We start from the raw sequence: 26,967 nt of genomic DNA on the forward strand, positions 1-26,967 counted from the left end.
TGTACCTTGGACAAGCCAGCCTCTTTGGACCATAGTCATTTTCATTTGTCAAATAGGGATGAAAACATCTTCCCTCTTTATTCTATAGAGTTGTTCAGAGAAAATAAGGGTAAAAAAATTTGAAAGTACTTTCCCCAATATTACATGGAATCCAAAAGGATGCTATTATTTGTTCTGGATTGTGGTCCTGTCTGGAAGCAGAGAGATGGACACAACCACCTCCAAACATCATTCCTGCCTCCAAGAATCCTGACTCCAGAGTTAGAGGAATGAATCATTTCCAGGCTAATCTAAGGGATAATTAGTAGTCAGGAATGGTCTCTTAGGCTCTATGATTCTAAATTGTTATCTATCTTGCATGCTGACAAGATGTAGTGTAGCATCATTAATTTCTATCCTCTCTAGGACGGAACTTTCCCAGGAGACTAAGGAGTATGGCTAGAGAATCTACATTTTATAGTTTTCTAAGAGAGAAGGAAGCAACAATGACTTAAATACCTGGACAGCTGCCTCCTGATGCCTGCTCTAGCATCTCCTCCTCCTCCACTCCCTTGCCTTCTTCCCCTTGTAGCTGGGTGGGGTTGGGGAAGAGATCATGCAAGCAGCAGCTGAGACCTACCCAGTAGAGGACATCAGTCCAGCCCTCCATGGTGATGCACTGGTACACGGTAAGCATGGAAAAGCCAAAATTATCAAAATGGGTGATGCCATTATTGGGACCCGGCCAGCCACCTCGGCACTCGCTGCCATTGATGGTACATGGGCGTCCAGAGCCTGTCCTAGCACAAGGGGATGGCTTCTCATTCTCCACTGTGGCCACAATGTCTGGGAAGAAGAAGGAGGCAAAAGCATCAGTTCTGGACCCAAGAGCTCCTTCATACTTGGGATATGACTGGATGGGACGAAGGGACTGGTAGGTATACAAGCTGTTTCTTAGGTTGGAGAGTCGGACATTACTGTATAACCTTGATCAAATTACTTGATCACTTTAATATTACTCTTCATATTCAGAACTGTACTCATCCTTACCTATGGGATATAATGTGGGAAAACATTTTGAGGACTTTCAGACAATGAAAGAGCTAAAAAATATTAGAACATTCAGAAAACAGCTGAGAAAATTTTTGTTAATTATGAAATAATGAATTTTAAGTCTTTCCTGCAATACAGGAACTACAAAGACTCACCCATATGCTAATATCAGAATTAGATTTTCTTAACTGAGCATATTTGTTACAAGGGTTTCACTTTTCTTTCTTTCTTTTCTTATGGGTGCAAAAGAGGTAGAGAAAGAAAGAAAAATAGATGCTTACTAATCAAAAAGAATTTTTAAGAGATCTAAGGCAATTTTTAGCCTAAGTTTTTCACTTAAGATTTGTCTGTGGTACATGAAATAAAATATATTGCTCTTGGACTTTAGAATTTTTGACTGTGCATATTTGTTACAAGGATTTAATTTTTCTTTGTTTCTTTTATTATGGGGGTACAAAAGAAGCAGAGAGAGAGAAAAACAGAAGCTTACTAATTAAAAAGAATTTTAAAGAGATATAAGGCAATTCTTAGCATAAGTCTTTCACGTAAGATTTGGTACGTGGTACCTGGGATATTATATGGGATAGAAAATATTACTCTTGGGCTTTAGAATCAGCCCTCTCTATCTCTGCTTTTCTTCAGGGAATCCAAACCAAGACCAACCAATAGGCTTGGGTGGAAATGGCCTAGCCTGCCAATTGGCTGAGGGAGCCTCAGAACCTCTCTAGATTCCTTTCTCCCATTGCGGGACCCACCTGTCCCAATGAAGTAGCAGGTCTTGTGCATCTTTCCCTTGAAGAGTTCCAGTCCGATGATGGCGTAGATGATGACCATGAAGAGGACGAGCAGGGCAATGTGGAACAAAGGAATCATGGCCTTGATGATGGAATTGAGAACAACCTGCAAGCCTGTATAGGTCAGGGAGAGTCTATCATTGTTCTTCTCTTTCCCCCCAATTCTGAGTTATCTCCCCCTTTCCCAGAAAGTCTTTTCCCAGGGAAAGAAAGAACAAGCCCAACTTTCCATTCCCATCCACCCCAGGGACCAGAGACTCCCCAACTTCTGTCAGCCAGGAGGTTCAAAGCTAAAACCAGGGGAAAGGATGGGGACAAGAGAAGAACAGGTTCTACAAAAGGCACTACCACCCACTTGGAACCCCTGACACCAGTCGGAGGGGTCTGAGGACTCGGAAGGCTCTTAGGGCTTTGACATCCAAACCGGCTCCTTTGCTGCTCATGGGGGTCGAATTGCTTTGGATCAAGTTGATCTCTTCCAGAATCACGGTGGAAACCCTAGAGGGGAAGGGAGGGAAAGAAGTAGAACCCAACACGTCAGAAAACCCCACTGTCTCAGCTCTGAAAGTTTAGGGTGCTGGATTGCAAGGGGGCCCTTCCAGAGAATCAGCCTGGCTCCCACAACCACTCCTTGGCTCAGAGGTATTCCTGAGCAGGGAGTCTAAAGCCAAGTGCCATTTCCATACCTTGGCTATCTGACTTTGTGCACATTTTCCCTTCCTTTCTGGCTATTTTACCCATCCTTCCTCATACTCAGCTCAGGTTCTCCATGAAGCCTTCCTTCCTGTCTTTAGTTATCTCTCTCTTCTCTGAATTGCATCTCTACCACAAAACCTGTCATTCAATTACCCGTAGCTGCCTAGTATTCTCTAAAGAGTGGTCCTCAAACTTTTTAAATAGGGGGCCAGTTCACTGTCCCTCAGAGTGTTGGAGGGCCGGACTATAGTAAAAACAAAAGCACACACTGTCTCCGCCCCTCAGCCCATTTGCTATAACCTGGTGGGCACATACATGTCCTCAGCTGGCCACATCTGGCCAGAGGGATGTAGTTTGAAAACCCCTGCTCTAAGAACTCATGTCCATTTGCCTTGCCATCCCAACTAGAGTATAAACTTCTTTATGGAAGGATCTGTGTCGTATGCTTCATTTGCATTCCCTAGCAGCACAAGCATAATGGTGGACACATAGTAGATGCTTAGAAAATACTTCCTGAATTGAACTTCATGATATAAACTCAGTAATTGGAGCACTATTGGATATATAATAGCTAGAGATACAGACTCATTTATATCAAAATACCCATGCATCAAAATTGCTTTGTATTTATTTTGTTTACAAAGTGATTCTGATTCATGAATATTTTAATATGAGTGGAATTTTTCTGAATGGTTGACAGATATAGAATCATATTCTGACTTTTTAGCACATATTATTTAATTAAATTATTTGATTTAATTTAATTCATGTTTCTGCAATTACTTATCTGTGAACTGTGGTAGAATTTTTTAATATAATTTTTTTCAACAAAAAAAATTTTGTTTCTTCTCATTCTATCTTCATAAAAAAAAGGAAAAACAAAACCCTTGTAACAAACATGAATAAGTGGGCAAATCAGATTCCTTCATTGGCCATGTTTAAAACATCTATGTCCCATTCTGTATCAATAAATGCTTATTGATTAATAAAAAAGAAATGATTAGAGGAGTCAAAATGCCTCAGCTGGGGCAATGGGGTGGGCTTAAATAGTCTCTCAGATAAGGGGTCTTATGATACCCTCCCCTACATCTCTAAGATGGTGGTTGTGAGTACTCCCCTGTGAAAGACATCAGCAGAAGGGTCCAGTTCTACATTCTTTAAACTTTTTTAATTTATTTTTTTCCCCCTGAGGCAGTTGGGGTAAGTGATTTGCCCAGGATCACACACCAGTTCTGTATTTTTCTATCAGTATTTCTCCTGTCAAAGATGGTAGGAACACACGGATCCCCAACCCCCTCCAATCTTGGGATGATTGCAGTTCACTCCTTACCCAAGGAAGACGATGATAAAATCTAGCACATTCCAGCCACTGCGCAGGTAGGCATCTTGATGGAAGAGGAAACCATAAGCTATGATCTTCATGGCGGCTTCAATTGAAAAGACAATGAGGAAGAAGTACTCCAACTTTTCCTACAGAATTGTTAGAGAGTGGGAGAGAGTTTAGCCCCAAACAGAAGACTTCCTAGTGGGTTTGTTTTGCTACCTAGCTATGATTTTTCTTGCTTCACTACCCCAGAGACTGAAGTCATTTCTTTTATACAGGTCTGAGATTCAGGATGTTTTTTACTTTAAAAGGACACCCCTTCCCACATTATCCACTGTGATATAGCAGATACAGCCACTTGCTTAAAGGACACAGTATTTTACAGCAAGGGGGGAGATCATGAGAGTTCATGCTATACAGGTGAGGGACACAGTCTCATGTTTCTCAATTCAGCCTGACTTGCTTAACAGCAGTGCTCAGTTAGTCTACCCAGGCACCCTTGTTTTATAGATTTTACAAACTTAGTCCCAGATAAGTTAAGGGGCTTGCCCAAGACCACGCAGGTAATTAGTGGTTTTCAAACCCAGGTTCTCTGACTTCAAATGCAACACCGCGTCATTATATCACACTGCCTCCCCCTCCTCCTGGTTAGCTGACTCCTGTAAATGCAATCATTTGAGTCATTTTGTACTTCCTTAAATTATTTATTTGTACTCTTTTTACTTGTCTATTTAGGGGCAGCCAAATGGCACAGTGGATAGAGGGCTGGGTCTTGAGTCTGGAAGACTCATCTCCCTGAATTCAAATCCAACCTCCGACATTTATTAACTCTGCAATCCTGGGCAGCAATTATTATTCACTAGGCAGCTGTGGCTAGAGTGCTGGGCTTGGAGTAAAGAAGACTTGAGTTCAAATTTGGCTAGAGATACTTGCCAGTAGTATGACCCTTGGCAAGTCATTTAATCCTGCTTGCCTCAGTTTCCTTATCTGTAAAATGAGCTGGGGAAGGAAATAGCAAATGACTCCAGTATCTTTGCCAAGAAAACCAAATGGCTGAAATGACTAAACAACAAAAAACTGTTTGCTTGTTTTTAATCTCCTTGCAGCCCCCTCCTACACTCAGAAGTAAGCTTCAAAAGGACAAGGACTTTCATGTTTCATTTTTTGTATCTCCAGTACCTAGCTCAGTGCATTGCACATTTTGGGGAAAAGGATGGTTAGTTCATGAATAATGAGGAAACTTCCTCTATCATGCAGATTGGGACATATTTTGCAAATTCTAGTCTTGAAGAGTTGCTGGGGTACTGAAAGATTAAATTACTTGGGTTATACTTCCAGCTTGTGTCAGAAGTGGAACTTGAATCTGTCTACCTATCTCCAAGGCTATTAACTATACCACATTGTCTCTCTCTGCCTTGTACATTATAGAGGCTTAATAAATGATCACTGACTGAATTCTTAGATTATTCTCATTTTCCATTTTGAGGTCAAAGTTAGTTCTCTTAGACCCTGTTATCACTGCAACAGCAAGATCTGAGATGGAGATTATCCTTTGGTTAAATCATTCTCCTCAAAGCCACCTAAACTTAGTTGGTTTTGTCTCTGCTCATAAAATTTCCCTAATAATAATTATCATTCGATCATTTAATGTTTGATTCTTTCTGATCCCATTTTCTTGACAAAAATGCTGGAGAGGTTTGCCCTTTTCTTCTCCAGCTCATTTTACAGATGAGGAAACTGAGGCAAAGAAAATAAGTGACTTGCCCAGGGTCACACTAGTGGCAAGTATCTGTGATCAGATTTGAACTCAGGTCTTCCTTACTCCCAGCCAGGCACTCTAGACACAGCTGCTCAGTGAATAATAGCTGACTGTCATATAGTGCTTCAAATTAGCAAAATGCTTTGTTATTTCTTTTGAAATTCACAACAACCTTGCAAAGTAGTCACTGTGGTCATGATTACCTCCAAAATAGTCACTCTGGTTGTGATTACCCTCAAAGTCAAAGTAGTCATTATGATTATTATCCCCAAAATAGTTAGTATGGTCATTATTACTACCATTTTATAAAGGAGGAAATAGATTCAAAAGAGATTAATTGACTTTGTCTAAAGTGACCTAGATCATGTCTCAGAGGTAAAATTCGAACTCAGATCAACATGACTTTAAGTCCCGAATTCAATCTACTATGACCCACAAAACTGATGTTTCTGGCTCAGGCCTTGAAGCCACTTTGATCTCATGTTTCCTTAATTCTTCTTTAAAGCTCTAAATATTTTCAGTATTCTGCACTTCTTGCCATCATGGGGCTTCCAACAACTTTCCAGCCTTAGTCATCACAACCTTTTGCAGCAGCATCCTTTCAGATCTCATCCTTGGGTTTTGGCTTATCACAGAGAAATATTTCATATCTGTGCAATTTAATTTTAGTTACTTTATCTGAGTCCAACCATACTGGCCTATTGCAAAATGCACATTTTCAGAATTTTTTTTTTTTAAACTTGGTGGTGATAAGTGAAAGGTAGTGGAAGCAAGTTTCACTAATAGCCTAGTCAGGAATCTCCAAGGATCTTTTTCAGTGAAAGCTTCCAGAAAGTATAGGTGGAAATAAAGACATGAGGAATTGATTCTCAAAAGATAATATTGGGGGTTTGCAATATCACTCTAAATTCCTCAGGGGTACCTTTGGAATCCTGAAGGGGAAATCTTGCTCCAGGACCCAAGACTGATTTATAAGAATAGGAGTTGAGAAAAGGCTCCTTAGGGATTATATGGGCTCTACATTATAGAAGGCACACTTAATTCTCTTGATCACTCTCATGAATTCCTAATAACATTTATATAATGCTTACTGTGTGCCTGGTACAGTGCTATCTTATTTGGTCTTCCCACTAACCCTGTGAGATATAAAAAATAATACTGTAATAATAACTAACATTCATATAGCACTTATTGTGTGCCAGACACTTTGTTAAGCACTTTACAAGTATTATCTTACTTGATCTTCCCAATAACCTTGTGAGATATGAACAACAATGCTATAATAACTAACATTCATATAGCACTTATTATGCTATATGAATATATATATATATATATATATATATATATATTTTGCTTTGCTAAGCACTTTACAAATATTTCATTTGATCCTCACAACAACCCTGGGTAGTCAGTTTTATTATTATCCCCATTTTATATGTGGAGAATTTGAATGGGTTGTGATCTACTCAGGGCCACATAGCTAGCAAGTATCTTAAATCTGGATTTGAATTCAGATTTTTGTAAGCTTAAGCCTGGTGCTCCATCCACTGAGCCACTCTGGTCTCTCTCCCATCCAGAAAGTTGTTAAGACAAAATAAAAATGGAAACTCATGACAGCTTTTTTTGTTTTACATTTGGTATCTTATCAAAATGGCAGTAAAAATGGCTTTTGACTGGGAAGGTGATGTTTACCTGAGGAAATCACTAGGAACAACATTCTGTGCTGAAGGGGCTTGTCAATTGCCAATTCTGAATCTCTCCTGCTTGGGAGCAGGAAAGGGGAGACTAGAACTGAGAATGTAGGTAATGTAGATAACAATAAAACTAGGGGTCAGGGTGAGTGGATTTGCCAAGTGACTATCTGATTTCAGTTAGAACTCTGATTTTTTTAGGGCTAGTTCACTAGAGGCAAGAATTCCTTAAGGGGAAGGGAATAAGAGAAGGTAAAAGAATTGAGTCAGCATCAAAGGCCTTAGGCCTGGACTGGGGGAAGGAGGAGGAGGAGGGCCCAAAATAGATGCTGAGCTTTCCACAGGCCACAGGAGAGGCTGTTAGCCATCCATCACCCAGTCTGGCCTCCCGCAGCTGCTGCTGCCAGTCTCTTAGACATCCCTCCTGGCAGTTGGCCCCAGGCTCAGGTTGACAGTTTCAAGGACTTGTGGGTGGCCAGATGGGGTAAGTCAGCTGTCTCTGCTGCTTGGCCCCTAAAGGCACAGCTTACTCCCCCAGTGAGTTCTTTCACACAAAATCCTGATGTTGATAGAATTACAAAGTATTAGAGTTTCTGTATGTATATATGCATACATGTATGTGCGCATGTGAGTATTGGTGATGGCACATGTCTGAGAATATGGTGTGAGGTCAGCATGAGAATTAATATGGGTATATTGAGTGAGGGTGTATATTTCTGTCTGTGTGTTCCTAAATGTGTCTGTGTCAGTGTATTTGTAGGTGTTAATCTGAGTCAGTACATTGCTCTCACTCTGGGAAACCCATACATACGCACTCATCAAAAGTAGAGAATAACTCCCTCTCTAATAAGTCTATTTATTGACTCATAGAATTAGATAATATCTGTAACAAACAACACTAATGTAAAGTACTTTGTAAACTTTAAACTAAAAAAAACTTTATAATTATTATATAAATTCTAACTACTATTATTTTCTAAAAGTGATATGTTCAAGCAGCTCAACTCCCTTATTTTATGAGTCAGGAATGGAGACCCAGGGATGGAAAATCATTTTCTTGGTCATACAACAATCAGTGTCTATGTGGGGATTTTAACCAACAGGGTTCTCTGTGTCAGAATAATGGGAGTTAAGAGTTAGGACGGAAATATATATGTGTTGTAAAAACAGCCTGTTCATACCCGATACAGGTTTCTTCATTGCCCTATATAGCATATTCATCTTTAATTTTTCAGAGATTATTGCATTTCATGTTTTTCTGACATACAGCAACACTGGTAGATGGCATTTGCTTTTATGGGAAACTTGGAAAATTTGGAATTTATAAAAAGCAATCCTGCCTTCTCCATTTCTCCTGTTCAAATCTAGGCCAAATTCATTATTAATCTGTACTATTTGTGCTTGCTCTCTCTCTCTCTCTCTCTCTCTCTCTCTCTCTCTCTCTCTCTGTATATATGTATATATATATATATATATATATATATATATATATATATATATATATATATATATATATATATATATATATATATATATATATATATTTGTACTGATGGAAAACTTCCATAGGTTGTCCATTCAAATGCAAGTTATAATCTGAACAGTAGTCATTATTCATCTAATTGGTATTTCCTGTGTGAATGACCTGACCAAACACCTTTGAATGGTTACAGATCTCTTCTAGGAGGCTCTGCAATGTTCTAGGCTTGATGTAATTAGCACAACATCACATAAAAATGGGAGAATCTAGAAGCCCTTACCATCTACAGAGAACACTTTTTTAATTTGGACTCAGCTGGATGTCTTCTATTATAGGTAAAAACATTTAGGTCAAGCATGTGTCTCCCTATTTTATGTCTCATCTAATATTGAGGATTAGAAAGTCATTGAAAAATTAGTTTTGTTTTTATGTTTCCCAAGGAATATTTAGTAATTTTGATGTATGGATGAGAGACATCTTGTTGTGAAGGAGACTATAAGATGGCATTTTATTCTATGAAATAAAATGCATTTTTCATAATCAACAGACAACAACAACAGTGGGATTGTATATTGTCTACATCTTTTAGTCAGTTGTAAAATGGTAAATATGTAGCACATTATTGAATATCTCTTGAGGAAGCCTGCTTGTTTTCTACCAATATCCTCATTGAGGATACCTTGTATCATAGATGGATGATTCTCATAAAGATTTATTGGAGAATAGAGGTTGGGAGAGTAGATGTATAATTTAGGTATAATTGATGTTTCTCTATCTACTTTTTATTAATAAGATCTAAGATTTTCCCTTCCATAGCTTTGATATCTTCCCCTCCCTCATATATCTTGCATATCAATCCCCCAATGCTGTCACAATTGTGTTGACTCCAATACAGATTTCTATATACACTTAGTCTAATCCTAAGGCTTTCCCTGTCTTTGTTCTTTTGTAGAATTTCTTCCTCCTCTGTAAGCACATCCAGGAATATGATATTAGAGTCCAAATGTAGTTGATCTCTTGTCTTTGCTTGAGAAAATAGTTTTGTGACAGTGAGTTTTACAAATCTTTTCCATTTTTCTTCTAATTATTGTTCTCCTTCTGCTTTCATCTTTAATTGCCCTTGGGATAACTTTACTTACTTGGTTATCTTGCCAAATTATCTTTTCCTGCTCTGAATCACTAACAGTAAGAGAAATGTAAATAAAACAACTCTCACACCCAGAAAATAGGCAAAGATAACAAAATATGAGAAGAGTCAATTCTGGAGAGATTGTAGAAAGATAAGGAACACTATTGATCACTGGGGGAGCTGTGAATTGGCACATCCATTCTGGATATCAGTTTGGAATTCTGCAAGTAAAGTGGTAAAAAATGTCCATACTTTTTGAACCAGAAGTTCTACTTCTAGATCTATCTCTTTATATATCTCTTTAGAATATATAGTATATATTTCTTTAGGATATAGAGATTACTGAGAAAAAGAAAGGATTAACAAATACCAATAAACACATTAATGATAACATTTTTTTTTGTGCAATAGAAACAAAGAAACAGAATAGATCCCCTCAATTGGGGAATGGCTAAATAACCTATTACATGAATCTAATTAAAGATTTCTGTGTTCTAAGAAATAACAAAATAAATTGATGCCAAAGGAAGTGAGTAGAATCAAGAGAACATTGTAACACAGCAACAAGATTATGTGATGATCAACTCTGATGGACTTAGCTCTTTTCAACAATGAGGTGATTCAGGTCAGTTCCAATAGACTTGTACTGGGGAGAATCATCTGCATCCATAAAGAAAGACTATGGGTACTGAATGTGTATCACAACATAGTAATTTTCACCTTTTTTTCTTGTTGTTTGCTTGTTTTTTTTTTTTTTCTTTTTCATTTTTTCCCAATTTTGATCTGCTTTTTCTTGTGCAGCATGATAAATGTGGAAATATGTTTAGAAGAATTGCACGTTTAGCCAATATTAGCTTATTTGCTGTTTAAGAGGGGAAGGGAGAGAGAAAATTTTGTAACACAAGGTTTTGCAAGGGTGAATGTTGAAAATTATCATTGCATGTATTTTGAAAATAAACTATTATTTTAAAAAAGAAATGACAAAATGATGACCAGAAAGAAATATGGAAAGACATATGAACTCATGCAAAGTGAAATAAGCAGATTCAGGAAAGCAATATACAAAATGACCACCACAATGTAAATAGAGAGAACAGCAACCAGAAAAACAATAAAAAAATGAGTGTGATGATATGATGAGGAATAATCTTAGCTCTAAATAAGAGACACGAAAATACTTCCCCCAGCTTCTGTTCAGAGAAAGTAAAACAATGTAAGATATTGCATATTATATAAGATATTTTCTACATGTTTAATGGTTTTGTTGAATTTTTTCTTCAAAAAAGAAAAAAACAACAACAAATTCCTAGATATAAGAAATGGCTTTTTGAAAGGGGAAAAGGAAGAATGAAGGGGAAAATGTGTGTTATGGAAAAATAAAATTTCAATAAAAAAATCTACTTAAATATAATTAGAAATTGGCCATTAGAACTATAAACATTTACTGATCCCATTTCTTGAAGTATCTAATGATATGTAATGAACAGCCTTGACTCTTTACCTCAGAGTATACGCAAGCATATTTCTAGCTTGCCTTTTTATTGACTATTAGCTGAGCATATATAAAAGATTTCTGCTGAAGCAATGAGATCTCTTTCCTTCCCTGAGGTTCAACTAGGGTTTTTTCCTTCTCTGAAGTTGAGCTGCTTTGGGCTACTGGGTTGGGGAGAGGCTATGGGCATAGAGCAGCATGTTTGGTTGGGGTCAATGAACAATATAAGGGTAATACTAAATGTAACTGGTGATTTTTATTGGAGAGAATACACTGGAAAGGGGATTTAGGTGGATAGAATTAAAAAGCAATCACACTGCCTGTCAGAGGTATCCCCTAGAAAAGTCTGATAAGATGATATATCTATGTAGCATTGATTTTGGGACCTTGTCAGATCTAGTGTTGGAATAAAAGTCTATAAGGGTTAATTAAAACATAAATAAACTGGCTTTACCCTCCACTGTTTCTCTGTCTTTTATGAGACAATACTACTTGTAAATGCCCAATATTCTTCTACATAAGGTTTTGCATATGAGCTTATATTCTATTCCACTGTGGCCTTTGGCAGACACTTCTCTCTGCCCAACAAATTAGTCAGATAGCTGCTGATTGTATGCTTTCTGGACTATTTTGGTCTTCTTGCTATGGCAATTAATTTACATTGGTTATAGTGGATTATAATTAAGGTCATTTTTGATATCCATTTCCCATTTTTGGTTGTGAATGATTATATAAATGTAAATTATAATTATGCATATTATTATTTTATATTTGCTTTACCATAAATTCCTTATATGATCTCAGATAATTTATTTTACCTTTTTGAGTGTCAATTTCCTCATCTGAAAAATGGGGGGAAAAGATGAAAATTTGGAAAAATACTATGTCTACTATACAGGATTACCTACACTCAGCATAATGCCTGTACATAGTAGGTGCTTAATAAGTATTTGTTGATTAATTCTCATAAAGGTAAGATGAGATAAGAAAGATAAGTTTTCTAAAATAAAGCACTATGTAAAAAGCAAGGTAACATCCCCTAAATGTATTGCCTTTATGTTTTTTTCTCAGTCAAACTCTAAGGGAAAAAAGACTGTTTATACTGGTTGTTTCCATTTCTTCTCTCACTTCCAATCCCTTGTTATTTGGAACTCAACCTTATTACTCAGATGAATATGTTCTTTCCCAAGTAACTGATAATTTTTAAATTATTAAGTTCCTTAGCCTTTTCTCATCCTCATCCTTCTTGACTTCTCTAAATTTGACACCATTGACCATCCTTTTCTCCCAAATACCTTCTCTTTTCTGAGATTTTGTCACATTGCTCTCTCTTGGTTCTACTATCTGTGTGACTGCCTCTTTTTAGTCTCCTTTCATATTATATTCTTCTAGTGTGAATGTACCCCCAAGATTCTTTCTTTCTACATCTCAACTCCTCGGTGACCTTATCAGTTGAACTCATGTGTCCTATAATCATCTTCAGGCAGACAGCTCTCAGAGTCCTACTTCCAGTCCTCCCCAAAAGTCTTGCTCTGCAATTATATTACAAACTCAAGATGCTTGATCTTCTCCCTATCCTAATTTACCCATTTCTCTCAATAGTACCAGGTTTTCACTTTGGAGCTAACCTCTACTTCTCATTCTTCTTTTCCCCATACATCTAATCAATTGTCACACATCATTAACTCTACCTCCATAACATTTTCCAGGTTTGTTTCTTTCCCTCCATTCACATCGGTGCCAACTTTTTCAAGCCTTCTTCTCTTACTTGGAATATTTTGATAGCCTTCTCATCATTCTGTCTCCAGCTTTTCCTCATTGCTATTCATCTTCTGCACAACTGTCACAGTAATTTTCTTTTTTTTAAAGCTTTTTATTTTCAAAATATATGCATAGATATATGCAAAGCCTTGTGTTCCAAATTTTTTTTCTCCCTCCCTTACCCCCATCCCCTCCCTTGGACAGCAAGTAATCTAATCTTTGTTAAACATGTAATTCTTCTATACATATTAGCAATTTCCCTAAAACACTGAAACGACCATATTACTACATGATGCAAAATGTTTTAGTGACTTTCTATTGTTCCAGGATAGAATTCAAACTGCATCTGGGCATTTAATACTTTTCACAATCTGGTTCAAGCCTCCCTCTCCAGGACTGTTAAACATTGTTCCTGTTTCATGCACTCCCTGGTCTGGCCAAAGTAACTTTCTTGAACCTCTTTATAAATGACATTTCTCTGTATCTTTGCAGACTTTACCCAATGCACTTCATCTTCATTTTTGCCTCCTGAAATTCCTAACTACCTTCAAAATACTCAAATGCTAATTCCTCTAAGATGCTTTTCTCTATCCATCCAGTTACTAGTACTCTCTCATTATTCCTGCCTCCTAAAGTCTCAGATAAGAATAATTATCTTAATTTTACAATGAATTGAAAAATTGAGGAAACTCCAGACAAATAGAGGTTAAGTGATTTATCCAGCCAGGATCTGAGGCTGGATTTGAACTCAAGTTTTTATGACTTTTCAGAAAAGTCATTTTATTCATTAAGCTATTACTTGTTCATCCCTGGCACATAGCACATACTCAATAAATGCTTGTTGATTGATAATTAAAATGATCATTATTATAATACCACCATTATCAACAGCGCTCCCTCTTTAAATAGGGATATCTGCCCTCTACATAAAGAATGCCTACCTGTCAGACTTTGTTATCTTCACTTAGCTGGAGTGGGCTCCTCAGGCCCTTTGCCACTTTGTTGATAGCCTTGGGGGAGAACTGAAACTTGGGCCAGTCTGTGTTTCTTTTCATCCATCTTACTCATTTTGTCTATAGATACAAGACTGGCCTCAGCTTCCATCAGCTATAGGTACTCATTAAATTACTTTGTTAGCATCTACTTACCAGACCATCTACCTTCCTACTTATATTCCATAGGAGAACTTAGGTAAAGGATCAAATCAGGGAAATTAATGCTTTCTGACAATAATGTCAGGGGCCCAAAGGGGATTATTTCCCTCTTGGAAAGACCAATAGGTTCTGTCTAGACATAGCCATCTGGGACCAAAAGAACCATTGGGAACTCTTGATTACTTAGAATCCAATTAGCTATCCAGTATTTGGATTATTAAGACTCTTGCTTTTACTGACTGTTTTTCTTCTCTACTGGTTATGGTGATGGTGGAACAGATGAGTATTATATATAGAATCAGCAGGCCTAGAGTCTTGATAATCTAAATGCATTGATAATCCAGAAAGCATCCAGAGAAAGGCAGCAAAGATGGTGGAAAGCTATTGCATTCATGCTCTATGAATATAAATTGAGGGAGGAAATTGTAAAGATACAAATTTAAACTTGCTAGGCAGCTAATGATTAGAACCATACAAAAGTGGAATAACTTGTCTTGAGAGGTAGTTGATTTCTCTTTACTGAAGATCTTTGACTAAATGCATTTCATACATATTTGATTGATTGATTGATGTTACCGAGGGGACTCCTGTTCCAGTATGAATTACCCTCGATGGCCTTCTAGTACTGAGATTCCTTGCTTCCTTAGAGTTTTCTCTGCCTCTGTGGATCTGCCCAGTAACACAGCCTTAAATATACCTCTGTCTTTGTTTCTAGGATATGACTTGGCAGCCTGCTTGGGCTCCCAGAGGGGAAAGTCAGGCAAATGTACTTTTTGCCTTTCTCCATGGTAGGGGGAGGGAACAATAGGCCTCTCATGCCTATGTACACTGTCTTACCCACATCCTGTCATAGTGTCTCAAATTCTCCCACCATGCAGTTACTCATTTGGATTAAGCCATAGTTTCCCGTTAAATGCATAGTCCCTGGTGAGAGATAATCCATTAAGCCTTTATCAATCTTTAATGCTTTAACTTAGTACTTTGTCAAACTCTTCCCAAGGTGACTGCTAGCTTAGAAAATTAGCTGCAGAAAAGGTTGAGAGAAAGGTCTGGAGTATGGAAGGTGCCCTGAAAATATAGGTCTCAGTGAGAGAGGGAAATACGGGGGCTCCAAGAAGTCCTTGTGGGGGCAGATGAGGGGAGGAAGATGCTGGAAGGGAGGGGGAGACTCTCTAAAGACAAACTTCAATAACTTTACAGCTGTGTCGAGGGCTAGCACAGGGGATTTTCCAAAGATCTGATGCTTTGCTCCCCTACTTAATGAACTCCAGAGCCCCCCCAGTGCCTCAAGGATTTAGTTTATGTCATAAATGCTTTCATTTGGAATTTCATGCTCTTCAAAATGTGCCCCCATTCTGCTTTTTTGATTCTATTACACATCATTCCCTGAATATATAAAACAGTTCAGGTAAACCGACCTTGCTGTCCTCACACAAGACATCTCCCATCTCCTTGCCTTTACCCTTACCATCTGTACAACCAGAGCTCAAACCCTTCTCACCTTTACCTTTTAAAATCCGTTTTCCTTTAATCATTTATTTCTTCACAAGCCTTTTCTGGTTGTCTCAACTACTACTGACTTAACCCTCCATATATTTTATATAGACCTATATATGTATCTGGTATTTCCCCTATTAGAGTGTAAGCTCCTTGAGGACAGGGACTGTTTCACTTTTGCATTTCCCAGTGTTCAGATATAGTTCTTGGTATACATTTCTTAAGAAATGCTTGTGAATAGAATGACTGATGAGATCCTTGCAAGGGACTGAGGCAAAAGAACGTGAGGGGTATGAGGATTAATATATACATAGTATGATAGAAAGGACTCTGACTAAAGGGAGACTAGATTTGAATACAAGCTCTGTCACTAATTCATTGTATATATTTGGTCTTTGTATACATTTGTCTCCCCTTTTTTCCTTCTTTCTCTTTCCCCTTCACTACCTTGTCCTTGCTATCTCTCTCTCTTCCTCCTCTTTTTTCTTCTTCTCCTTCTTCATTGCTCTATTTCTGCCTTCCTTTCTTCTGTCTTCTTGATTTCTCATTCTTTCTCCTGTCTTCTTGATTTCTCATTCTTTTTCTTTTCCCTTTTCTCTTTACTTCCCCCTACTCTCTGTTTTTCTCTGTCTCTCTTTCATTCCCTTTTCTTATCTCTCTTTCTCAAAGTTGTTATTTTCCATTAAATGATAACTTAATTTTGATCATATCTAATTTCAGTTCTGGTATTCTCTCATCCTCTCTGGGATGTACTGTGGCCCTTTGGGTTCAGAGATTTTCCTGGGTCCTTTTGACTTTGTGATTTGATTTCTTGATTCTGACTCCCTCCAGAATTCTGACCTCTGGGTAGCACCACTTAAACCAGTATCTCTAAGATCTTCCAAGAGAAACTGGCCTCTCAAAATGTCCATTTATCCTCTCCTCTCATGGAGCATTCAGGGCTTTCGTATTACCAAGATTGATTCAGGGTCTAGGTTTGGAAAATGACCCACTCAAGAATGAAGTGAGTGGATATATTTAGGCCTGTGAACCTTTGCCCAAAACAATCTGGTGCTCTCTGCTACCTCACCTCTCCAAACAAAGCCCTAAAGATGGTCTCAGGCTCCAAGCAGGTCCTCTTTTTCCCTCCCTTTCCTTTGCCTGGGGCAGGCAAGAACATGAACTTAGAGGGTATAGTAGCTGTGTGTGTGTGTGTGTGTGTGTGTGTGTGTGTGTGTGTGTGTGTGTGTGTGTGTAGATTGATGGATAGAATAAGGGTCTTTAGAACAGATAGCCTGGGGACTATTGGGGAACAAGAAAAAGGAAGGCTCAGGATAAAATTAGCTGAAATGAGGGGAACTTACAAAGTCAGAGTGAACCTTCACATGCTATTATTTTTTTTTCAGGTTCTGAGGAGGGTCTATCAAATGTAGCCATAGCCATGGGTAAGTATACACATGGTGGGGGTGATAGAAGGATGAACTTTGGTGCTTTCCTTTGAGAAAATAGAGACAGATGTCTTCTGAATCTTTTGATTAGTTAAAAGAGTCTCAAAAATCCTCTACTTTGGAATCTGTGACTAAATTTCATGGTGGGTAGAATGTGCCTGGGTGAGGGGTTAAGCATCAGGGATTATGAGTATAGAGCTGAAAGGAAGCTCAGAAGTGATCGAGTCCATTCCCTTTCCTTGACAAGAACGGAAGCAGGATCAGAAAAATGAAATGATTTACTTCTATTCTCCTAGCCAGGATTTAAATTCAGGTTATGTATCTTCAAATCCAGGATGTACCATGTTGCCTCCCTGGATTGGGGGCAAATGTTGGGGTCCAGGACTGTGTTCAGTAGAAGCGAGAAATCTTACTCCAGTTAGGTCTCTGAGGCCTCTGAAATCCAGTCCTGCCCAAGATCAGGAGTCTGTGTTCACATTCCTGACCCTATAAAAAGTCCCCCTAGTCTTGATGGGATGCCAGGGATGCCAGAGGCTTGGGCCTCAGCCATCTTAGGGACACTGAGCTGTAACCTAATCCCATAAGTCCTTAATGGAGTATCAATGAAGGAGTCTATTGTGGACCAAAGGGCCCTGCCAGAGCTGCCACCTCAAAGGGCACATGAGGGACATGAATGGCCACCTCCCTAAATAATAATAGCTCACATTGAGATCATGCTTTAAGGCTTACAAAGCACGTGTCTCACAATAACTTTGTAAAGTAGATAGTGACCCTTTAACTGTGTCTATTTCATCCTTTCAGGGAAACTGAGGACCAGAGATTCAGTGACTTGCTGAGAGTCATTCAGTTAGCAACTTTTAGAGTCAAGATTTCACTTTGGGCTTTGCTTGATCAGAGAGTCCAGGGCTCTTTCCACTTTCACCAAGCTGCCTCTCTAAGAGACCCCACTGCTCTCTTTCTTCTCCCTAGCACCCTTGAGCTAATTAGTGAGGATCTCCAGATGAGATTGACCCCATTGGCCATGGAGTCTAAAAGTGGGCATTGTAGTGTTCTGGAGATTTTAACCAGAGATTTCCATTGCTTACATTTAGAGAAAGAATGTTATTTGAAGGGTCCTAAGGCTGGGAGTCCTGGATTCCAGCCTTCTGTTGTACCCAGAGAAGAATCTTCTGATGATAGAATGAAAGCTCTTTGAGGGCAGGAACTTCTTCATTTGTGTGTGTGTGTGTGTGTGTGTGTGTGTGTGTGTGTGTGTGTGTGTGTGTGTGTGTTAGTATCCCCAGTGTCTAGCATAGAATATTTTGAGTAGAGTAGGCATTTAATAAATTCTTATTGATTAGATTCATTGTCTCTTTGAAAACAAACTTTCCCCTGTCAGTTTAACTTCATTCTTCAACTCAATATAGCTTTTTTCCTTTTCTCTTAAGCCTAAGTCTCTCTCTGTCTCTCTGTCTCTCCCTTTCTTTGTATCTCTGTTTTTCTGTCCCTTTCTGTTTCCCTCTCTGTCTGTCTCTGTGTGTCTCCCTCTCTTTGTGTTTCTATCTTTCTGTCTCTTTCTCTCTCTGACTCTATTGTCTCTCTGTCTCTCTGTGTCTCTCTTTCTCTCTCTTTGTCTATTTTTTCTCTGTCTGTCCTCTATGTTTCTCTGTTTTTCTGTCTCTTTCTCTGTCCCTCTCTGTCCCTCTGTCACTGTCTCTGTGTATATGTCTCTCTCTGTCTCCTTTTCTTTGTCTCTGTCTCCCTCTCGGTGTGTTTCTTTTTGTCTCTTTCTCTGCTTTTCTCTGTCTTTGTTTCTGTCTCTCTCTTCTATCAGCATGATCCTTAAAGATGGAACATCAGATAATAGGAGTCTGTAACAAGTCCTTAAAGAATCTTCAGCAATGGAAAAATAGTTCTTCAACATGGGATGACCCAAATGAAGTTGTGTTGGAGGAAGAAAGTTGGATAAATGGGATGATTCACTTCCAAAAGTTTCATGATTACTAGTGACTGGAGTCAACCTGTCATTCAGGCATGTTGACCTCCTTGTTCCTTACAAATGATGATCCATTTCCCAATTTGGTGCCTCCTCATCTTGACTTCTTGGCTTTCCTGGCTTCCTTCAAGGTTACTCTTAAAAAACCCAAAGCTTGAAATGGAAATGATCTTCCACTGTTTATCCAACCCTGTGGATAGGATAGGGGCAAATAAGATTCCCAAGATCCTCTTGCACCACCTAAGTGATACTTGTCCATGGCTGAGAAGGTTTTTAAAACCACTGTAGGGTTACCCTTTCCTCATTTTCCCAGCACTTAGTCAATATAGGAGTGAATACTAGCACGGTACCTACTTAAATAGCAGTTACTAGAGTGAAGAACTCGTGGGTCAGAGAACCAGAGTCCTAGACCTGTTCTAGTCTTATATTCTGACTGTTCACATACCTTCTGAAAATTTCCTACTCCTCCTAGAGCCTCCACTTCTAATCTACACTGGCTGAGTGAGCCCAAGCAAGTCATTTAGTAAAACAAGCAACTGTCTCCAGTTCCTTCTGTCCCTTGCAAGGAGCTGGCCTTCAGAAGAAGCAATGATTCAGACAGAAGAACATTGATGAAGGTGCATATGTTTTCCCATCCAGTCGTCTTCTTCTTCTTCTTCTTCTTCTTCTTCTTCTTCTTCTTCTTCTTCTTCTTCTTCTTCTTCTTCTTCTTCTTCTTCTTCTTCTTCTTCTTCTTCTTCTTCTTCTTCTTCTTCTTCTTCTTCTTCTTCTTCTTCTTTCTTTTTCTTCTTCTTCTTCTTCTTCTTCTTTCTTTTTCTTCTCTTCTTCTTCTTCTTCTTCTTCTTCTTCTTCTTCTTCTTCTTCTTCTTCTTATTGATGAAGGTGCATATGTTTTCCCATCCAGTCGTCTTCTTCTTCTTCTTCTTCTTCTTCTTCTTTTCTTTTTCTTCTTCTTCTTCTTCTTCTTCTTTCTTTTTCTTCTTCTTCTTCTTCTTCTTCTTTCTTTTTCTTCTTCTTCTTCTTCTTCTTCTTTCTTTTTCTTCTTCTTCTTCTTCTTCTTCTTCTTCTTCTTCTTCTTCTTCTTCTTCTTCTTCTTCTTCTTCTTCTTCTTCTTCTTCTTCTTCTTCTTCTTCTTCTTCTTCTTCTTCGCTGAGGCAATTTGGGTTAAGTGACTTGTCCAGGGTCACACAGCTAGGAAGTATTAAGTGTTTGAGGCCAGATTTGAACTCAGGAACTCCTGACTTCAGGTCTGGTGTTCTATCCACTACACCATCTAGCTGCTCCCAATATTTCTCAATAGGAAGTAATTTCTCTCCCTCTCCCTCTCCCTCTTTCTTTCCCTCTCTCTCTCTCTCTTTCTCTTTCTCTCTCTCTCAAGACTATTACTCTGCTGTCTTCAGATATATTTTAAAATGTAGATTCTGAATTATATAAAAAGGGTTAAGAATCAGGTTTGGCAAGGCTAGAGATTGTCAAGGTGGTTGAAAGATAATACATTTGATGCAAATTAGTTTTTGAGCTCAAACTTGACTTCCAGAGATTGAAAGATATTTTCAGACCCTTGAAAGATTGCTGCAGGGGAGTCACTGCTTCAGAATGATTACCTCTTTCACCAGGTTTACGTATCTCATAAGGTTGTTTTAAGGAAAGCATTTTGTGAATGTTAAGGCACTTGACAAATATGCTATGATTTAAATAACCTATATACTAGTTCTTTCTCCCAGATGACATGGAATCATGGAATAGAATGAGGTTATCTGGGTCTCTCTTGAGCAAAGCTAAATGAGAAGGGAAGCTTCCAGCGCTAAATATTTTCTATTTTGGATGGAACAAAGCTCATGAAGAAATATGATAGAGGATTGTTTAGTAGAGGCAGTGAGGGTCACAGTGGATAGAATGCTAAACCTAGAATCAAATGGATCTGAGTTCAAATACAGCCTCAGACACTTATTAACTGTGTGAACCTAGGCAAGTTACTTAACTAACCCTGTTTGCCTTGATTCTCTAGAAAAGGAAATGGCAAAACACTCCGGTTTCCTAGCCAAGAAGTCCCCAAAGACAAGCATTGCCATACTATAGTTCATTGGGTCAGGAAGAGTCACTTATAAATAAACAATAACAACAAAAATCCTGTGAAAAAGGAATTCAGGTTAGACCTAAATAATCTGAATTGGATGAAACTAATTTTTTTGGTGTGATATCTCCTTTCTTTTCCAGATGATCATTAATCAACTTTTTAGTAATACAAAATTTGTATATTATATTAATTTATATATTATATACAATTATACATTTTAGCAATAATAGAATTTTCCCAGGAATTAAAGTCAATCTAACATATGTATAGTTTGCCAATTCCATTCGCTTTCATTTTTTTATAATCAGGGTATACATTCTTTGGCTTTGAATTACCATTCTGCAGTGGCTCAATTATCACATTCACTAGTCTTTTAGAACCTAAGAATATATAGTTCATGGAGCAGCTATTTGGGGTAGTGGATAGAGCACCAGCCCAGAAGTCAGGAGGACCTGAATTCAAATTTGACCTCAGACATTTAACACTTCCTAGCTGTGTGACCCTGGGCAAGTCACTTAACCCTAATTGCCTCAAACGATTTTAACTCATCAAACATTGACAACCATCTTCTTAGTTAGCTTGACTACCAGCTCTCTATTAGTCACTTTTGTTCTGTTCTATCCAGTCCTAAAGATTATTCTCCTTGGTAGAGAAAATAGAAGAAAAAAAGAATTAAGAAGCTTTTCTCTGTTGTCAAGGATCGTAGGATAATAAATTTAGGAATAAAGAGACCTTAGAGACTATATAGTTCAATCCCTTTCTTTTAAACATATAAGAAACTGAGGCCTAAGAATTTAAATTACAATCCAAGGAACTATAGCCTGAAGTGGGCTTCACAGCCAGCTCCTCTGACTCCCCAGTCAGTGTTCTTTCCACTATACCCACTTTCTACCAGCCTAAGCTGTGGCTCTATCCTTTCTTTAATCCTTTTGGATCAAAGCCATCAAGCCTCCTGGGTAGATGGGATTACTGGCATGTGTTCCTGTGCCTGGCTGACTAGGCTTTTTTCTAATGAGGGCTGGGGGGAAGGGAGCAGGGACCATTAGGGACATGGGGATGCTTGTAATAATAGTACCATAAAAAAAGAAGAAAAGAAAGAAGAGAGTGTCATTGAAGCAATTTTTAAAAATGCACAGAGGAGAATAGAAGGAAGTTCAGAAGGAGCCATAGATAAGCAGCTTTTAAATATGTCGAATTTATTATATATCTTAAAAATACAAGCTAGAATTTGTTTTGCTTGCCTATATATATTACAAGTGTTTTCTTTTTCTTATTTTTTCAATGAGCAGATGGGGAAGGGAGAGAAAACATTCTTATTCATTGAAAAAAATTAAATATAATTTAAAAGTTAAAAATATAAGCTGTATATAACAAATTACTTGTTACACAATTTTCTTTTTCCATCCTTCTTTGAATATGGAAATGCTTGGTGATATTTTCAAGTTCAGAATAAAAACATTTCTAAAAAAAAAAAAAAAAGGAAAATAGATATGTCCAGAAGATAGGAGAAAAGATATGTAATAGAGAATAAAAATCTTGGAGGAATCAACAAGGGAGGGTTTTCTTTGTAGCTAATTCTAAATAACATTTAGCATGATAACAGCTAGCAATTTTATAGATCACACCTCTGAATCTCATTTAATCCTCATAACAACAATAAGATAAGTAATTAACATAATTAACCCCATTTTACAGATGAGGAAACTGAGGCTGAGAGAAATCAAATGCCTGGGGTCACATAGCTAGGCAGTATGTGAGGCAGGATTTAAATCTAGGACTTCCTGATGGCAAGACCTAGACTTTATCCTCCTTATCAACTAGTTGCTCTAAAAGCTAGTCTGTGGTACAATTCACTTGATGGGGAATGTGTTCTTTTCCTTTAGCCAGGATCATTCTATGTTAGTCTGCATTTAAACTGGGTGCTGAAGGGGCTTTATCCAGACTCTTCTGGTGTGGAGAAGTCAGTTTTTGAGGTAGAAATTTTAATGTTCCTCAGGGGGCACACTGCTCAGTATTATAATCCATGTCCTTTGTAACCCGGGTACCCTCAAAATCAGAACAAGGTGGTCTGGGATTTGGCATTTTGAAAAAGTAGGAAATATTCCAAAGAGAAATTAATGCCTTCTCCCTGAAATGTGAATAGTGAACCCTCATGCAAACGTTTTTTTTTTTTTTTTAATTATTTTATTTTGTCTGAAGTTGGTTTAAACCAGTAGAGCAGATTGTCTACTCCACAAGAATTTTATTTTTAATCTAAGACTCAGAGCATATTTTTTATTTAGGACCAGACTTAAGACAATAGGCTCATAGGACCATAGCGTTAGAAATGGCAGGGAAGTTACTTAGTAAAAGTTAATTTTATGGATCCTTAAAGATTATGTAGTAAAACTCCTTCATTTTATGGGTGAGGAAACTAAGTCACAAGGTCATAATGATAGCAAGTTAGAAAGCCAGCATAAGAACCCTCATTCTCCAACTCCAAATCTCATACTCTTTCTCCACTCTACCATACTGTCTGCCTGGCTTTCCTTCCTTCCTTCCTTCCTTCCTTCCTTCCTTCCTTCCTTCCTTCCTTCCTTCCTTCCTTCCTTCCTTCCTTCCTTCCTTCCTTCCTTCCTTCCTTCCTTCCTTCCTTCCTTCCTTCCTTCCTTCCTTCCTTCCTTCTTCCTTCCTTCCTTCCTTCCTTCCTTCCTTCCTTCCTTCCTTCCTTCCTTCCTTCCTTCCTTCCTTCCACTATATAATAATACTTTATTTTTTCCCAATTACATGTGAAGATGGTTTTCAACATTAATCTTTGTAAAATTTTAAGCTCCAAATTTTTTTCCCTCACTCCCTTCCCTCCTCCCTACTTGAGATAGCAAGCAATTTAATATATTACATGCTGTCTTTCAAGATTATATATCTATATAATCACACCCACCATCTCTCAATGACACTTTCTTCTTCCTCCCTCAGTCATTAGCCATCCTTCCTGGTCAAAAATTGTCAAAGAGCAGTAGTAACAAAATCCAGGATTTCCTTAGGAATTTTTCCCAGGGTCTTTTGGGCCTGTTACTAATCTTTCCTCAAACAGTAGGGAATCTCCTTTATTAGGGAAAAAATAACTAGAAAAGGAGATTTTCCAACTTTCATCAGATAATTCTCATCCATATTCAAAACAGTTACTGGAGAGCTAAGTGCTTAACTCCACTTTCTCTCTATAAAGTTAAATCCATTTTTTTGAGGGGAAGAGGGTGATTTATGTTTTCTTTCACAAGATGACTTTTATGGAAATGCTTTGCATAACTTCAAGAGCCTTTTTAATAAGGGGTGGGAGGGAAGGGGGAGAATCTGGAACTCAAAGTTTTACAAACAAATATTTAAAAAATTGTTTTACACATAACTGGAAAAAATTAAAATATTAAATATTAAATAAAAAATAAAGTTAAACCCATTTCTTCTTGGTTTGCACTTCTCAGAGATAGAAAATAAAGATCTGCGCTCCTTTATAAAACAACCCTTTGCAGCATAGTGGTCTATTATTAACTCAAGCTTCAGCCTTTTCTTCCTCAGGCTCAATAATACCTGATCCTTCACACTTTTTCTCAGAGGCCCCTTAGTTAATCTGTCAGTCCTTAGAATGTTTTCCAGCTGCTGTCTGCCAGCTGTCTTACACACACACACACACACACACACACACACACACACACACACACACACACACACACATATATGGTTCCCCCTTCAGATTGTAGCCCAGAACTCTTTGTCTGACAATATTGCTTTTATAAAAATAGGGTGATGTCTTCTTGCTGACCATGTTCTCTTGGGACTATTCCTCCCTAAAGCGGACTTTCGCGCTTTACAGAATGGTGATGTTTTTCCCAGTACACATTCTGCTGGGATAGGCTTGCTTCTAATACTCATAGTCTTAAAGAGAGAATGGTATTCTCAGGAGCGTGGGGAGATAGATGGAGAGTTGGATGATGACATTACCCAGCACACACTCCGGCAGAGCAGGCTTGCTTTTAATATTCATAATATTAAAAAGACAATGCGATTCTCAAGAGGGTGAGGAAATACAGGATTGGAGAGGTTTAGGCGCTGCCGGGAAGAGACAGGGGAGACCTGATTCCTAAGAAAAATCCAGCTCTCCTTAGTTTTCATTGTTATGACAAAGAAACAGCCTTCCTCAAAGCTGCAGATGCTGCTAAACTAACTCCCTGCTGGGGGAGGACAGACATAGTTCTCTCCTGCTGTGTTGGGGAAACAGAGAGGTTAGCAGAGAGCTGACTTGCACAAATGGGGGAGAGAGGTGACAGTCAGTGGGAGTGGGTGCCAATAGTGCTGAATAATTAACCCGCTTCCTTGTTATTTCCCTACCACTTTCTTTTACTGGAATATTGCTGCTCTGAATTCATGTATAATCTGATTTGGCTAGAAATACATAATGTAGGGGCAAAAGCCAAAGAATTACATGTGGGAAGCCCCTCTCCTCTTCATCCCTAAGATTAATTCCAGACAGAACAATGAATATGCTGTCAAAATCAATCACTATTTCTTTGTTCTAAGGGCAGATTCAGTGCTGGATGACTGAGATAACAGTGATGGAAATAACAGTGGTAAAAACACAAAAGAAATTTATGAATTTTTTTCAAAAGATAAAATAATTTGTGCAAACTTAGAGAATCTATGCCATTAGTTACATAAATAGTTGTGGTTGGGATTAATCTTAAATTTAAAAAAATCTGGGTTTTCTATAGGCAATTTTTAATATGGGCACAATTTTTCACACCCCTATCTGACATTGTCCAGAATAAAGCTATTCTTTGTTATTCATTTTTTAGTCTTACCTGACTCTTCCCAACCCATTTGGGGTTTTCTCGGCAAAGATAGTGGACTGGTTTGCCATTTTCTTCTCTAGCTCATTTTGCAGATGAGGAAACTGAGGCAAATAGAGTGAAGTGACTTGCCCAAGATCACACAGGTAGTAAGTATTTGAGGCTGGATTTGAACTCAGGAAGGTGAGTCTTCAGACCTAGCACTCTGTCCACTGCACCACTCAGCTGCTCCAAAGAATGCAGAGGCAAAAGACTTAGATTTGAGACCCACATATAAAATTCCTAACTATGTGACTGTGGGAAAGTCATTTAATTAACTTCTTGGAGACTATTTCCATCTCTGAAAAATGGGAATGATATAATATCTGCTTTGCAAACTTTAAAACTAGTTATTTTCATAGAAGCAACTTTGCATTTTTTTTACCTAGGACAAAAAATGATGAGGGGAGACAGAAAGAAAAGTGCAGGGAGAGCATCAGCAGAAAACAGCAAGTGGAGTATTGTGGGGGCATTGTTATGACACCATAGGGGATGGGCTTCTACTACCTTTCCACTCACTCCTTTCTTTTTTCCCAGAACCTCCCTCCTCATTTTCTACTCTTGAATTGGCACAGGATGGTGGACTGCAAGAGGACTCCTTAAGGAGAAACCATACCATCCTTTACTCCAAATGAGTACCAGAAGTAGAGCCCCATTTCTGGTTCTGCTATTTGTATAAACTACCCCCATTTCATAACTCCTAAAAACTTTTTCTTGCACCTTCTGCTCTCTATCCTACATAGTAGAAAGCCTTTGTCTGAAGCAAAAGTACATGTAAAATTCCAGCTTCCCACCAAACCAAGACAGAAATCTATGA

The 26,967-nt window shown here is 38.2% G+C and overlaps 1 protein-coding gene across 1 annotated transcript in view; it reads right to left on the reverse strand.

Annotated features, from left to right (window-relative positions):
* CACNA1S (calcium voltage-gated channel subunit alpha1 S) overlaps positions 1–26,967 on the reverse strand; it is a 95,166-nt gene that overhangs the window by 59,517 nt on the left and 8,682 nt on the right. Inside the window, exons 3-6 of the mRNA XM_074308739.1 lie at positions 3,853–3,992; positions 2,182–2,324; positions 1,788–1,940; positions 620–825 (exon numbers count right to left, since the gene is read on the reverse strand). Of these exons, the coding sequence (XP_074164840.1) occupies positions 620–825; positions 1,788–1,940; positions 2,182–2,324; positions 3,853–3,992 (642 nt within the window). The remainder of the gene's footprint in view (positions 1–619; positions 826–1,787; positions 1,941–2,181; positions 2,325–3,852; positions 3,993–26,967) is intronic.

Source organism: Sminthopsis crassicaudata, chromosome 4 (genome assembly GCF_048593235.1).
Source record: "Sminthopsis crassicaudata isolate SCR6 chromosome 4, ASM4859323v1, whole genome shotgun sequence".
In the NCBI taxonomy this organism is placed as follows: domain Eukaryota; kingdom Metazoa; phylum Chordata; class Mammalia; order Dasyuromorphia; family Dasyuridae; genus Sminthopsis; species Sminthopsis crassicaudata.